The following is a 16,681-nucleotide window of genomic DNA, read 5'->3' on the forward strand; positions in this document are numbered from 1 at the left end:
ACATTTCAATATTCCTTCATAGCCACTGGGTTAGTTGTGGGCGTCCTCATTACAAAGACTGCAACAGTTCAAAAAGAAGGCCTACCGCCGCCACCTCAGGCCAACTAGGGATTAGCAGTGAATTTATTTTTATCATTTCATGGGACGTGAGCATTGCTCACAAGGCTACTATTTGTTGCCCATCCTTAAATGCTCCTCGAGAAAGTAATGGTGCTGCCTTCTTGAGCCGCTGCATCTGCTGTAGGTACACCCACAGTGCTAATAGGAAAGGAGCTGCAGGTTTTAACACCTTGAATATAAAGGAATGGCAATATAGTTCCAAGTTAGGATGGTGTGTGGCTAGGAGGGGGTATTTGCAGGTGGTGGTGTTCCCATGCATCTTCTGCCCTTGTTCTTGTAGGCAGTAAAGGTCGCAGATTTGGAAGGTGCTGTCAAAGGAGGCTTGGCCAGTTGCTGCAGTGCATCTTGTATATGGTACATACTGCTGTCATTGTGTACTGATGGTGGAGGGAGTGAATGTTTAAGATAGTGGATGGAGTGCTGACCAAGTGGACAGCTTTTCCCTGGATGGTGTTGAGCTTCTTGAGTGTTCTTGGAGCTGCACTCATCCAGGCAAATGGAGAGTATTTCACCAGACTCCTGACTTATGCCATGAAAATGGTGGACAGGCTTTGGAGAGTCGGGAGGTGCAGAATTCCCAGCTTCTGACTTGCTCTTGTAGCCACTGTTAAATCTAGTTAAATTCCTGTCAATGGTAACCCCCACGATATTGATGGTGGAGATCTTAGCAATAGTTATGCTGTTGAAATCTCAAGGGGAGATGGTTAGATTCTCTCTTGTTGGAGGTGGTCATTGCTTTGCGTTTCTGTGGCGCAAATGTTACTTGCCACTTAACAGCCCAGGCTTGAGCATTGCCCAGGTTTTGCTGCATGCGGGCATGGACTGCTTTAATATCTGAGGAGCGGCAAATGGTACTGAGCCCTGCAGTCGTCAACAAACATCCCTAATTCTGATATTAAGATGGAGCGGAGGTCATTGATAAAGCATTTGAAGATGGTTGGGTCAAGGACATTACCCTGAGGAAATCCTGCAGCCAAGTCCTGGGACTGAGATGTTTGGCCTCCAAAAGCACAACTATCTTCCTTTGTGTCAGATATGACTTCAACCAATGGAGATTTTTCCTCCTGATTTCTGTTGACTTCAGTTCTGCTAGGGCTCCTTGATGTCATGCTCAGTCAAATGCTGCCTTGCTGTCAAGGGCAATCATTCTCAGCTCACCTCTGGAGTTCAGCTCTTTTTGTTCATGTTTAGACCAAGGTTGTAATGAGATCTGGAGCTGAGTAGCCCTGGCAGTGAGCTGGTTATTGCTGTGTAACTGCCACTTGATAGCACTGTTAAATATCCTTCACTTTGCTCTATCATCACTTTGCTGATGACGGAGACTAGACTGATGGAGCAGCACTGTACTGGATTGTCCTGCTTTTTGTGGACAGGTCATACCTGGGCAATGTACCACATCATCGGGTAGATGCCAGTGTTGCAGTTGTAATGGAACAGTTTAGCTAAGGAAGCAGCTACTGCTGGAGCTCAGTTCTTCCATACAACATGCCAGGATGTTGTCAGGGCCCGTATCCTTTGCAGTATCCAGTGCCTCCGATGTTTCTTGATATCAGGTGGAGTGAATTGAATTAGCTGAAGATTGAGATCTGTGATGTTGGGACCTCAGGAGGAGGCTGAGGTGGATCATCCACTCAGCACTTCTGGCTGAAGATAGTTGCAAATGCTTCAGCCTTGTCTTTTCTCTATTATTGAGGATGGGGATATTTGTGGAACCACCACCTCTGGTTAGTTTTTTTAATTGTCCACTACCATTCGTGACTTGTGGCAGGACTGCAGAGCTTTGATCTGATCAGTGGTTGTGGAATTGCTTAGATCTTAGTCTATCTCATATCACTTCCTGCTATTTAGCATGTTTCTAGTCCTGTGCTGTAACCTTACCTTACCAGGTTGGCACCTCATTTTTTTGGTATACCTGATGTTGCTTCGAGCATGCTGTCCTGCACTCCTTGTTTAACCTGGTTAGCATCTGGCTTGATGCTAATGGTAGACTGAGGAATATGTCAGACCAAGCAGTTGAAGATTATGGTTGAATACAATTTTGCTGCTGATGATGGCCCACCGCACCTCATGGATACCCAGTTTTGAGCTGTTAGCTCAGTTGAAAATCTATTCCTTTTAGCACAGTGAGAGTGTTACACTACACAATGGAAGGTATCCACATGGATTTGTGGTGGTCACCCCCACCAGTACTGTCATGGGCAGTTGCATCTGTTGCAGGTAGATTGGTGAGAATGTGATCAAGTAGGTTTTCCCCCTTCATGTTGATTCTCTCACCACTCACTTCAGGTCTAGTCTAGCAGATGTGTCAGCATACGGACATACATACATGCATATGAATTAGGAGCAGGAGTAGGCCACTCAGTCCCTTGAGCCTGCCCGCCGTTCAATAAGATCATGGCTGAAAAGAATGTAACCTCGGCTCCATATTCCTGCCTACCCCTCTGCCTGATTGTCTTGACTTTTTCTAAGTGCCCAGCTATAACATCTTTAATAATAGCTTCTAACATTTTCCCTATGACAGATGTTAGGCTAACTGGCCTGTACTTTCCTGCTTTCTGACTCCCTTTTTGAATAAAGGAGTTAACATTTACTATTTTCCATTCTAACGGGATCTTCCCTGAATCTAGAGAATTTTGAAAAATTAAAGCCAACGCATTAACTTTCTCGCTAGCCACTTCTTTCGGTACTTTAGGGTGAAATCCATCCTGACCTGGGGATTTGTCAGCCTGCAGCCCCAACAATTTACTTGATACTACTTCCTTAGTGATTGTGTTTGTCCCAAGTTCCTCCCTCCTTTCCATTTCCTGATTTACAGCTATTTCCGGGATGTTGCTTGTATCCTCTATAGTGAAGACTGAAGCAAAATATCCCTTTAATTCATTTGACATTTCCCTACTTTCCATTATCAATTCCCCAGATGTACTTTTCTGTAGGACCAATGCTCACTTTGTTAACTCTTATTTAAATATCTATAGAAACTCTTACTATTCATCTTTACATTACTAGTTAATATTCTGATTTTCCCCTCCTTATTAATCTTTTTATCATTCTTTGCTGTTCTTTAAATTCTTTCCAATCTTCTGACCTGCCACCCGTCTTTGCGTAATTAAACGTTTTTTCTTTAAGTTTGATACTGTCTTTAACTTTTTTAGTTAACCACAGGTGAATGACCCCTTGGATTTTTTCTTCCTCATTAGAATGTATATATTCTGTGTATTCTGAAATATCCCTTTAAATGTCAGCCACAGAATTTCTATTGACCTATCCTTTAACCTCAATTGCCAGTTCACTTCAGCTTGCTCTGCTTTCATGCCCTCATAATTGCCCTTATTTAAGTTTAGAATAACAATCTTCAATGCACTCATTTCTCCATCAAAATCAATGTAAAATTCAATCATAATATGATCGCTGGTACCTAGGGGTGCCTATACTATGAGGTTATCAATAATCCTATCTCATTGCTCAATACCAGGTCTAGTATAGCCTGCTCTCTGGTTGGCTCCAGAACGTATTGTTCTAAGAAATTATCCCGAAAACATTCTATGGACTCTTCATCCAAGCTACCTTCTTTGCCCATCTGATTTTTACAGCCTATATGTAGATTAAAATTCCCATGATTATTGCTGCACCTTTCTGGCAAGCTCCAATTATCTCTTTTATACTCTGTCCTACCATGTAGTTCCATTTAGGGGGCCTATACACCACTCGCACAAGTGACTTCTTGCCTTTATCATTTCTCATCTCATCCCAAACCGCTTCTGCATCCTGGTTTCCTGAACTTGGGTCATCCTTCTCTAATGTGCTAATACTATCATTAATTAACAGAGTCACTCTCCACCTTTTTCTAATTTCCTGTCCTTCCTGATTGATACGTACCCTTCAATATTCAGATCCCAGTCTATGTCATCCTGTAGCCACGTCTCTGTAATGGCTATCAGATCGCACTTATTTATTTCTATTTGCGCTATCAGTTCATCTTTTGTTTCGAATGCTATGTGCATTTAGATACAGAGCCTTTAGTTTTGTCCTTTTATTATTTTTGTAGTGACAAGCCTTATCTGCTGATTTACTCTTAGAATTGCACTCTCTGTCCCTTCCTGTCACAGTCTGTTTATCATTTCCCATATTAATACCTTTCTCTCTTGTCTTTACTCTTTGGTTTACCACTCTCAACTTTGATCCCTTGACTCCACTATTCAGCGTAAAGCCCTCTCTACTTTCTTAGTTATGTAGCTCACGAGGACACCAGCCCCAGCACGGTTCAGGTGTAGATCGTTCAAACGGTGCGGTTACCACTTTTCCCAATACTGGTGCCAGTGGCCCATGAACTGGAACCCACTTCTCCCACACCAGTCTTTGGGCCACGCATTCTTTCTCTAATCTTATTTGTCCTATGCTGATTTGCCACAACTACTGGATCCTCACTCGCCCACTGCAAGCTCCTCTTCAGCCCTGAGCAGATGTACCAAACCCTTGCACTGGCAGGAAACAAACCTGTCTGGACTCTCGCTTTTTGCTACCGGGAACAGTGTCAATCCCCCTCACTGTACTGCCCACTCTACCACTACATTTCTTTTTGCTCCCTCCATTTGGATGAGCAAACTGTTTGCTCATCCACCCTGCTGCCCCTGCTCTCACCCAAACAAGTTGAGGGAACCTCTAACCTATTGGACAATTGCAGAGGCCCACACCCCTACATCCCTGCACTCTTGCGCTCTGGGTCCCCTTACCTGCCTCACTTGCAGTCACACCCATCTGTTCATGGCCACTGATGAAATCGGAAGACCCTATCCTAAATGGTGTGAATGTCTCCTGGTACAAAGCATCCAGGTAACTTTCCCCCTCCCTGATTTGTCGCAGAGTCTGTAGCTCAACCTCCAGCTCAGTGACTGAGCCGAAGTTCCTCAGGCCGCAAGCACTTACTGTAAACATGTTTGCCCAAGATCACAATGTTATCCAGGAGCTCCCACATTCTGCAGCCTTCACACATCATCTGTCCTGCCATCCTTAATTAAGTAATTATTTAAAACACACAATATTAATCACATATTTATGTTGCTTTCTTATATATTTTATTAACTATTTTAAACCTTAGGGTTAGAACTTAACCACTTATCAGATACTCACCAAATAGCTAGATCCTTTCCCTGTAGTAGAGCAAGAGCCAATTTATATTGGATGAGAAAGATAGAAAAAGGAAATGAACACTTCCTCCCACATCCCCTCCTCTCCCCCTTCACCAAACTCCCCTTTAACCAAACTCTCAAGTCTTCACTCAATTAGCTCAGCTGCACTCAGTCAACCTTTTAACCATCTCAGAACGCGTTTTTTTGTGTAGTGTGATTTGTTACTTCAATGCATCCTAACATGTAGTGTACAGACTGAAATTTTTGTCTGAAAATTTCTTTTACTATGATTTTTGTAGATTGCTACACAATGGTTCAGTAGATAGGTGCATTGCATTATACAGTACTTGGTAAAGTCTAGGGCTTTTTCTCTGTGGGTATGTGTGAATTTATTTGTGATTAGCTTCACTTTGGGTTCCTTGTGTTAAAACTGTATAAATTTTCAGAATACAAAATAAAAAATCTTTAAATTTACGTTATAAACTTTATATAAATAAATTACTTTTTACCATTATTGCATCTTTTTTTTAGCTTTGCTTGCCTTGGAAGTCCTTCCACCAGCATTGCCTCCTGCACCACGTCAACTATCAGAGGAAGAAATAAAACGGATAGAAGAACAGGAGGAAAATACCTTTCGGGAACTTCGACTATTTCTCAGGGATATTACCAAACGACTTGCCACTGACAAACGTTTTAGTATCTTTAGTAAGCCTGTGGACATTGAAGAGGTAAGTTAAGGTAGATTTTAAAATTCTGATATAAGGAGTTTTCTGCTGGGGGCCCTAGCAATAGTTTGCTAAACTATGACTCTCCAATGTATCAAAGTGTGAATGCAGTATAATGTGCTGATGGGCCATATGAGCCAAGATCATCCCAGGTTTGATTCCTGATCTTTGAGTTACTGAATCTCAGGAGTGATACTACAGCTAGTAGCAAGAGGATAGGTCGGTAATCCCTCGTGGCAGGTGGCACTTGCATGAAAGTCAAGTATGGGCAGAATGAGCTTGGCTGCATACACACATTGGATGGCTTAGAAGTACAATTGACAGATGCTTAATTAAAACACAAGTGCAAGTTGAAGGGAATCATGTGAGTTAAACTAAAGTGATAATGGTGCAACCAAGAGAAGTACAAGTTTAAAAAGGACCACCTGAAGGAAAATTTAAAACTGAACATAAGTATTGTGAAAGGCAGCACCTAATTGATGTATAATCTAATTGGGAACATTTCAGAAGTAAAATTAATAGTAAATGGCAGAAGTAAAATTAGGAGAAGTAGCTAAGATGTGAGTTATGAGTTATGCTTGATGGGCGAAAAGATGCAGCATTTATTTGTTAATCAAAAATTTTAAAGTTAAAAGTTATGGCTTTACAGAGGAAGGTAAAAGTACAACAGTTAGAGGTTTCCCAAGTGTAACTGGATGGTATTAGACCTTATATGGCATTAATTGCTCATTTTTAAAGGCCTCAATTGGTGACAAGGGAAGAAAGCTGTCCACAAGTCTTCCCACTATGGACTTAATTGGGTCAGAGGCAGAAAGATGGTGGGGTTTTTGCCCAATTAAAGCCCCCCCCCTTCCCCACCACCAAATTCGCCTCAGGGAGGGCACTAAATTCTGCCCTTGGTATTTGGTAAAGTGTTGAGTAGAAAATTGAAAATGTGAATGAATGGCTACCTGATGTGAAAATATCATGACGTTCATAGTAATTAGAAATGTTTCAGAAACAAGTACTGATACAGGAGAAATGAGCTGCACCTAAACCAATTAGCAACAATAAGGAAATTGAGGCAGCTATTAAATTATTTAAAATAGATGGTGGTTTGGGAATTGGAGCTATAGGGAAGGAACTATCCCAGTTTGGAATGTCGATAACAGATGGATGCAGGTAATGAAAAGAAAAGCACAGTTAAAACAAGGAATATCTTGAAGGCTACCTGTCAGCATAAGATGGAAGAGCTTGTTCTATGAATATTCAGGGAGAATATGTGAGAACAGAGGAGATGATTGAATAGGTGATTTCAATCAGCCAACTAAAAATTGCAAAACCCCAAGCTGTTGAGAATCAGCTGGTATGATTCAGTGTGTCAAATAATCCACAAGTGGCAGTGCTGGTTCTTAGGCAGAACTTTTCAACTGATATTCCCTTAATATTGCAGAAACACTTCTATGATTTTCTTTAATGTTTAAACTTCACATGTTTCATTTGTTCAATTTCTTTGATCACCGCTTATTCCTTGAAAAATATTTGTAGGTTTCTGACTATTTGGAAGTCATCATCCAGCCAATGGACTTATCAACAATGATGATGAAAATTGACAACCACAAATATGAAACCGTGAAGGACTTCCTGATAGATATTAACCTCATCTGTAGCAATGCTCTTGAGTATAATCCCGATAAAGTTCCTGGAGGTAAGATGGAATTTAAAACAGACACTGGAGTGAGAGTCACAAATGAACTAGCGAACTTAATTTTGACTGCAAGAAATAAATACAATTCCTACTAGGATCATGTCTGAAACCTTATCAACCCAATTATAAGGGAACAAACATTATGTGCTTATGCAATTAAGGGGTTGCTGAGAAAATTATGAAATCAGAAGCGTATGGAAAACAACAGTATCACAGTGATTTACTCTGTGAGCTAGATTCAGCTGAGGCAGGTGAGGGAACCCAAAGTGCAGGAGTGTCAGCCTCTGCAATCGTCCAACAGGTTTGAGGTTCTTTCAGCTTGTTTGGATGAGAGTGGGGACTGCAGGGTGGACTGCAGAGCTGACTGACCATGGCACCTTGGTACAGGAAGCCATTCAAGTGGGGGAGCACACAGGAATTTGGTGGTCATATGGGACAGTATAGTAAGGGGGATTGACACCGTTCTCTGTAACAAGGAGTGAGAATCCAGATGGCTAAGTTGCTAGTCCGATGCAAGGGTTTGGAACATTTGCTCAGGGCTGGAGAGGAACTTGCACTGGGAGGGGGAGGATCCAGTGGTCATGGTCCATGTAGATACCAATGACATAGGCAGGATGAGAAAGGAGGTTTTGCGTAGTCAGTATGAGGAATTAAGCACCAAATTAAGAAGGAGAACCTGAAAGGTGTAAATTGGTATGGGACAAATAAGATTAGAGAAATGAATGTGTGGCTTGAAAACTGGTTTGGGAGGAGTGGCTCTCAGTTCATGGGGCACTGGCACCAGTATTGGGGAAGGTGGGATCTGTACTATTGCGCAGTCTACACCTGAACTATGCTGGGGCTGGTGTCCTCGTGAGCCACATAACTAGGGAAGCAGAGAGGGCTTTAAACTGAATAGTGCGGGCAAGGGATAAAATTTGAGAAGATGTGGTAAACCAAAAAGAGTAGAGACGACAATAGAGAAAGGTACTATTCTGGGAAATGATAGACAGTCTGTGACAGGAAGGGACAAAGAGTATCAATCTAAGTAAATCAGCAGATAAGGCTAGATGCTATAAAAATAATAAAGGGGCTAGACTAAAGGCGCTGTATCTAAACGCATGTAGCATTTGAAACAAAACAGATGAACTGATAGCGTAAATAGAAATAAATAAGTACGACCTGATAGCCATTACAGAGACATAGCTACAGGATGACGTAGATTGGGACCTGAATATTGAAGGGTACGAGACTTTTAGGAAGGACAGGAAGTTAGGAAAAGGTGGAAGGGTGGCTCTGTTAATTGATGATGGTATAAGTGCATTAGAGAGGGATGACTTAAACTTAAGAAACCAGGATGTTGAAGTGGTTTGGGTGGAAATAAATGATAAAGGCAAGAAGTCTCTTGCGGGAGTGGTGTAATTGGAACTACACAGTCAGACAGAGCATAAAAAAAGAGATAATGGGAGCTTGTCAGAAATCATGGGGGATTTTAATCTACATATAGACTGTAAAAATCAGATGGGCAAAGCTAGCTTAGATGAGGAGTTCATAGAATGTTTTTGGAATAGCTTCTTAGAACTACATGTTCTGAAGCCAACCGGAGAGCAGGCTACACTCAACCTGGTATTGTGCAATGAGACAGAATTAATTGATAACCTCATACTTAAAACACCCCTAAGTAGCAGCGATCATAATATAGTTGAATTTTACATTCATTTTGAGAGAGAAACAAGTGTGTCCAAGACTATGGTACTGGTCTTCTAGTTAAGGAAAGATGTAATTGCGTTAGGAGCAGTTCACAGAAGGTTTAGAATAATACCAGGAATGGGCAGGTTGTCTTATGAGGAAAGGTTGGACAGGTTAGGCTTGTATCCACTGGCGTTCAGAAGAGTAAGAGGCTTCTTCATTGAAACCTTTAATATCCTGAAGGGTCCTGACAGGGTGGATGCGGAGAGGAGCGAGAATGTAAAATTAGGAATAATGGTTTAAAAATGAGTTGCTGATTTAAGACACAGATGAGGAGACATTTTTTCTGAGGGTTGAGAGTCTTTGGAAACCTCTTCCTCAAAAGGCAGTGGAAGCAGAGTCTTTAAATATTTTTAAGGCAGAGCTAATAGATTGTTGATTAACAGAGAGGTAGGCAGGAATGTGGGGTTAAGTTTACAATCAGATCAGCCATGATCTTTTTGAATGCTGGAGCATGCTTGAGGGGCTGAGTGGCCTACTTTTGCTCCTAATTTGTATGTTCTTATGTAAATCTATTTTAATGATAGGATATGTTTTCTCTGTCTGCTGATTGTAAGGATTTTGCATGAGATAGGTTATTCAAAATCAAAGTTTGTTTTGGTTGAAGATTCATAGTCACAACACTGATAATTTGGCATCAACAAAATTAACAATACCCAAAGTTCAAGCTAGCTGGTGTCTGGAAGTAGAAAAATATTACATTAGGGTTTGCATACTATTGAGGTTGGGATTTAGATGTATTGTTGTTTTCAAAAGAAAAGTAGAGGGAGTTCGAAGTTCATTAGACCATTTTATACATGACCTGGGAGTGTTTTATACTGGGTACCCAAAATGGAAAGTATTCTTTTCCCCAACATCAAGGCTCTCCATTTGATCACACAAATTTGCTTTGAAATAAAGTCAGAGTAGAATGGAAAAGAAAGTGAAAATTTTAATTTCAAGTGAATTTTGCCACGTTTAGTTCAATGTATCGCAATAAACTTTAACGTGAAACACTTTTTCGATTACGCTGAGACATTGCCGCTGGTGCCTCTTGCCTTGTGCTAAATAAGTAACAGTTTATGTTGCTAACGACCTATAGCAAGCAACATTTAGTGAGAGATTAATTCATAACATATTCACTTACTGTGAAAGGAGAGGTTATCTGCTTGAAAGGACTTGTTCCAAGTTGGGAGTAACATATGATTTGGAACCAGAATAGCTTATTTCTGGGATTCTGCCCATATATCTCTGCTTATAGAAGAGAAATGCTTCATACATCTTTTTCAAAAAAGTGTTTTCATTTTGTATGGATTAATTAAAGTCATGGTTCAAAATGTAGTTTTCTGGATATTTCATTTTGAGCAAATGAATTTAATTGTTTGCAGTAGTAAGAACTGAGGTTTGTTTTTTCATTCGTATGGGATGTGGGTGTCGCTAGCTAGGCGAGCATCTATTACCCTAGAGAAGGTGGTAATGAGCCGCCGCCTTGAATGCTGCAGTCCATGTGGTGTAGGCGCACCCACAATGCTATTAGGTAAGGAGTTCCAGAATTTTGACCCAGCGACAGTGAAAGAACGGTGATACAGTTCACATCAGGATGATGTGTGGCTTAGAGGGGATCTTGTAGGTGGTGGATGCGTCTGCTTCCTTTTTGCTTGCAGGTGGTGGATGCGTCTGCTTCCCTTTCTCTTGCAGGTGGAGGATGCGTCTGCTGCCCTTTTCCTTGCAGGTGGTGGATGTGTCTGCTGCCCTTTTCCTTCCAGGTGGTAGAGGTTGTGGGTTTGGAAGATGCTGTCAAAGGAGCCTTGACGAGTTGCTGCAGTGCACCTTGTAGATGGTACACACTTCTGCCACCCTGTGTCGGCAGTGGAGGGAGTGAATGTTCAAGGTGGTGCCAGTGAAGCGGACTGTTTTGACTTGGATGGTGTCGAGTCTCTTTGAGTGTTGTTGGAGCTGCACTCATCCAGGCAAGTGGACAATATTCCGTCACACTCCTGACTTGTGCCTTCTAGATGGTGGACAGGCTTTGGGGAGTCAGGAGGTGAGTTAGTCACTGCAGAATTCCTAGCCTCTGACCTCTTGTGGCCATAGTATTTATATGGCTGGTCCAATTCATTTTCTGGTCAATGGTAACCCCCAGGATGTTGATAGTGGGACATTCAGCGATGGTAATACCATTGAATGTCTTGGGGAGATAGCTAGATTCTCTCTTGTTCAAGATGCTTGTTATCTGGCACTTGTGTGGCATGAATATTATTTGCCACATCAGCCCAAGCCTGAATGGTGTCCAGGTCTTTTGGGGTATGGACACAGATTACTTCAGTATCTGAGAGTTGCAAATGGTGCTGAACATTGTGCAATCATCCGCAAGTATCCCCATTTCTGACCTTATGATAGAGGGAAGGTCACTGATGAAGCAGCTAAACCTGGTTGGGCTTAGAGCACTACTCTGAGTGATGTCCCAGGTCTGAGTTGATTGCAGAAATTTCCAGATATTGAGATGTCAAAAATTTCTAAGTTACCCCTGTTTTATTTCCCTTCCAGGAATCAACCTCCCACGTGCAGCCCCTCGCCTCCCCATCGCCGCTGCCGCTCCCCCCCCCCCACCCCCAACTCAATGCGCGACCCCTCCTTTTTCATTACCTTTACTCACCCTTCTGAGCTACGCTATACTTCCATCCAAGAAGATTGTTGGTTAACCTGCCGCAGGTCTTTGGCAAAAGTTCTCTTCAACTAACCACTTGAAACCGAGGGATCTCAAGCAAGTCATTTTCTTCTTGTTCCACATCTTCTCAACTCAATCCCTTCCCTAGATAGCTTGCATAACCATTCAACAGAGGGATGTGCTGGAATGGCAGTCTGCGGTTGTAATGCACTACCCTGTCATTTCTGAGGTATTCTATATGTTTGAATAGAATCAAAATCATCTGATTTTTGTTAGAAATCTACCAAGGATGGTATGGATTACCCATCAAAAATTAAACTAATGGTGAGAAATCATATGATTATGCATGTCTTGTTGCCTTGATTATAGTCTTCAAATTAAAGAACACAACAACAATACCATGTTTTGATGGCACAATTGTATTCCAAAGTACCATTTTGTTTAAATTGTTCAGAAAGTCTCGTCGTTGAGCTCAATTTGTGCAAATTGTTTGCTGGGCAAGTATAGGAGAACTTTTAATTCTAGACAGGAATTTCAAAAGGTAGTTTATGAGCAAAATATTGCGGATGCTGGAAATGTGAAATAAAAACAGAAATGCTAGAAAAACCCAACAGGTCTGGCAGCATCTGTGGAGATGGAAACAGAGTTAATGTTTTGAGTCTGTATGACTCTTCTTCAGAGATAAAGAGAGTAGAAATGTGATGGTTTTTATAGTGTTTAAGAGGGGGCAGAGCAGGTGGAGCAAGATAGAAGGTCGAAGTAGGTGACAGCTAAGGAGAGATTGACAAAGAAGCCATGGACACAAGACAAAGGGAGTGTTAATGGTAGTGGTAAGTGCTAATAGTAGCATAAAGGTAAGATAGCAAAAAGTGTTAATAGCAGAATAAGGGTTAGCACTCAAAGCAAAATATGAAAACAAGTGACAGCCCTGTGGAAGGAGGGGAACTTAGAGAAATAGGATAAAAAATGAACAAATAAATAAAAGAATAAAATACAATTAACATAACTAAAAATTGGATTAAGAGGTAAAGGTGGAAGAGAGTATTCATGATCTGAAGTTGTTGAACTCTCTGTTAAGCCCAGAAGGCTGTAAGGTGCCTAATCGGAAGATGAGGTTCTGTTCCTTTAGTTTGCATTGGGCTTCATTGGAACATTGCAGCAGGCCAAGGACAGACATTGGGTATGAGAGCAGGATGGTGTGTTGAAATGGCAAGCAACTGGAAGGTCTGGGTCATGCTTGCGGGCTGAGTGAAGGTGTATCACAAAGTGGTCACCCAGCTTGCGTTTAGTCTCCCCAGCGTAGAAGAGACCTGAAAGGAGTGTTTGGGGCCTTGGACGGTGAGGAGGGAGGAGGTCAAGGGGTAGGTGTTGCACCTTTTGCAGTTGTATGGGAAGGGGTTGAGGAGCTGGGAGTGGTGGAGGAGTGGACCATGGTATCACAGAGGGAACAGTCTATACGGATTTCTGACAAGGGGATGGGGGAGTGAAGGGATGATGTGTTCAGTGATGGCATCATGCTGGAGTTGACGGAAATGGCGGAGGATGATCCTTTGAATGCAGAGGCTGGTGGGGCAAAAAGTGAGGACAAGGGGGACCCTATCATGGTTCTGTGAGGCAGGGGAAGTGGTGAGGGCAAAGGTGCGGGAGATGGGTTAGACATGGTTGAGGGCCCTGTCAACTACAGTTTGGGGCGGGAATCCTTGGTTAAGGAAAAAGGAAGACGTGAGAGGAGCCGCTTTGGAAAGTGGCATCATCGGAACAGATGCAACGGAGGTGGAGGAACTGAGAGAATGAGATGTGTTTTTACAGGAAGTAGGGTGTAAGTAGCTGTGGGAGTCGGTGGGCTTGTAATGAATATTGGTAGACAGTCTATCACCAGAAATGGAGACGGAGAGGTCAAGGAAGGGAAGGGAAGTGTTGTAGATGATCCATGTGAAGGTGAGAGGGGGGTGAAAATTGGAAGCAAAATCAATCAATTTTTCCAGGTCCAGGTGAGAGCATGAAGTGGCACTGTTACAGTCATCAATGCCCTGAAACAGAGAGTTGTGGGAGGGGGCCTGAGTGGGTCAAATAATGTTCCACATACCCCACAAAAAGACAGGCATAACTGGGGCCCATGTGAGCACCCACAGTTACACCTTTTCTTTGGAGGAAGTGAAACAAGTTAAAGGAGAAATTGTTTAGTGAGAACAAGTTCAGCCAGGCGGAGGAGTGTGCTTGTGGATGAGGGTTGTTTGGGCCTCTGTTCAAGGAAGAAGCGGAGAGCCCTCAGACCATCCTGGTGGGGGATGTGGTGTAGAGGGATTAGATGTCCAAGGTGTTGTTTGTTGGTGCAAAAATGACTGCTTGGTATTTGTTTTTGTACTGTAGATCGCATAATTCGTCACAGAGCCTGTACACTTAAGGATACCGCACATGCAATTGTTGCTGCTGAACTAGATCCTGAGTTTAACAAACTCTGCGAAGATATCAAAGAATCCAGAAGAAAACGAAGTGAGTAGCTACTGAAGCAAATAATAGCTTTTAAAGGCCGGAAATCTTTGAAGAAGAGATTGGAACCTGCAGTTTTCCATGTTATGCTGCTTGAATATGTACCATAGCCTATTTTCTGTAATAATTAGTGCACTTATGATGGGTATAATGCGGACCATTTTTTCTCCCCTCAGCTGACCTGACTGAAGGATCCTTCATTTTCAAACTTCTCTAAATGGCTCTTGTCCTTTCTGTTGTAAATCTTTACACCGCTGGACCAACCAGGGTAGAGAGATATTATTTAATACTGAAGTCAAATAATTCAATTTTGTATTGTTCATATTGTGATTTGGATCATTTTATTTGGGAAGCTTCGAGGGATGATCCCATGAACTGTCGTTTAAGATACAGCTCTACTACTGTTAACTTCTGCTGATGGATCATCTTTTGAAGTTAAGGAAATTGTGAAAGTCAGTGCTGACTATGGTTTTAGAGAGTTTTACTTCTCCTATCCCTCAATTCTACATAGTGATAACCCATTTTCTGGAGAAGGTAGGCTTAATATATCCCAAATTCAGGTTTAGTGATGGCTATCATTCAAATCCATTAACTACCTTTGTACTGTATAGATTTTTATCACATTGTGTTGGGATGCTGGTTCCATGTTACTGAAGCTAATTCATTCCTATGTTTCTCTTTCTGCACTGTTCATAATCTTTGATTATATTTGTTACTGTTAAGTTATTAACTGGAAAAGCTCTCAATGTTGATTAACTTGTGGCTGAAGATACAAAAGTGGAGAGAAAAATATTATTTTTATTTATATAGCGCCTTTCACATCCTCAGGACATCCCAAAGTGCTTTACAGCCAGTTTTTAAGTGTAGCCACTGTTGTAATGTAGGAGCATGACAACAATTTGCACAAAGCAAGGCCCACAGACAGTTAATGAGGTAATCACCAGATAGTTATTTTTTCCTAGTGATGTTGGCTGATGGATAAACATTGGCCAGGTCTCCCTGCTCTTCTGGTCCCACAACATCTCATATTTCTCATCCTTGTATTTAAACCCCTTCATGACCTCACGATGCTTACCCCAGAAACCTCCAGCCCTACCACTGCCTCCAGAGTTCCATGTTTCTCCATCTCTGCATCCCTCTCTTTATGTCTCACCAATGGGGCAGTGTCCTCAGGCATTTGGGTCCAATGCTCTGAAGTTCGCTCCCAAATATGTCCCTCCTTAAAGATTATACTTAAAATCTGCCTCTTTGACTAACCTTTTGGTCACCCCTATTGATATCTCTGCTGCCTTTGGCTTAATGTTCATTTTTGTTTTATCGCAGTTATTGAACAGCCTTAGGATGTGTTTTAGTTAAAGATCCTATATAACTATAAACTGTTATAGGGAATCCAAATTATAAATTGCTTGGCTCGTTTGTCTTCCTGGATAATTAATTTAAATGTTAGTTTTGCCCGAGTTCTTAATTTAAAAAATGACGCCCTCAGGTTTTTGAGCCTTTTTTAAGCCTTTTTCAAGAAGAGTAACTCAAATTCTCCTGATAAATCCTAATACAATTTACAGAACCTTCTGGAAAACATTCAGCACAGCAAGCAGCATCTGTCGAGAGAGAAACCTAGTTATTCTTTTGGGTCGCTGACCTTTCCTCAGAACTGGGTGAAAACTTGAACAGCCAATTCTGATGAAAGGTTATTGACCTGATATTTTGGGTGGAATTTTACTGCCCCTCTCACTGGCAGGCTTTTCCAGTCCCTAAAAAGTCAATGGATTTTTGAACAGCTCACCACATTTTCCGTCCCCAGCCCCGTCCCCCACAACAGGGCTGTAAAACTCCGCCCGTTAACTGTTTCTCTCTTTTTTAATTCAATCACGGGATATGGGCATCGCTGGCTGGGGCCAGCATTTATTGCCCATCCTTAGTTGCCCTTGAGAAGGTGGTGGTGAGCTGTTTTCCTGAACCGATGCACTCCATGTAGTGTAGGTACACCCACAGTGCTGTTAGGAAGGGAGTTTAAGGATTTTGACACAATGAAGGAACGGTGGTATATTTCATATCAGGATGGTGAGTGACTTGGAGGGGAACTTCCAGGTGGTGGTGTTCGCATCTATCTGCTGCTCTTGTCCTTCTTAGATGGTAGTGGTCGTGGGTTTGGAAGGGG

At 42.0% G+C, this 16,681-nt stretch overlaps 1 protein-coding gene across 5 annotated transcripts in view; it reads left to right on the top strand.

Annotated features, from left to right (window-relative positions):
* Positions 1-16,681, top strand: part of atad2b (ATPase family AAA domain containing 2B) — a 183,018-nt gene that overhangs the window by 128,654 nt on the left and 37,683 nt on the right. For all 5 annotated transcript variants that reach the window (XR_005942985.1, XR_005942984.1, XM_041187558.1 and 2 more), the window contains exons 21-23: positions 5,778-5,974; positions 7,499-7,658; positions 14,404-14,526. Coding sequence is in view for 3 of the 5 variants with exons in the window: in XM_041187558.1 (XP_041043492.1) it covers positions 5,778-5,974; positions 7,499-7,658; positions 14,404-14,526 (480 nt within the window). In the remaining 2 variants the exon portion in view is untranslated. The remainder of the gene's footprint in view (positions 1-5,777; positions 5,975-7,498; positions 7,659-14,403; positions 14,527-16,681) is intronic.

Source organism: Carcharodon carcharias, chromosome 5, assembly GCF_017639515.1.
Source record: "Carcharodon carcharias isolate sCarCar2 chromosome 5, sCarCar2.pri, whole genome shotgun sequence".
NCBI classification, from domain to species: Eukaryota; Metazoa; Chordata; class Chondrichthyes; order Lamniformes; family Lamnidae; genus Carcharodon; species Carcharodon carcharias.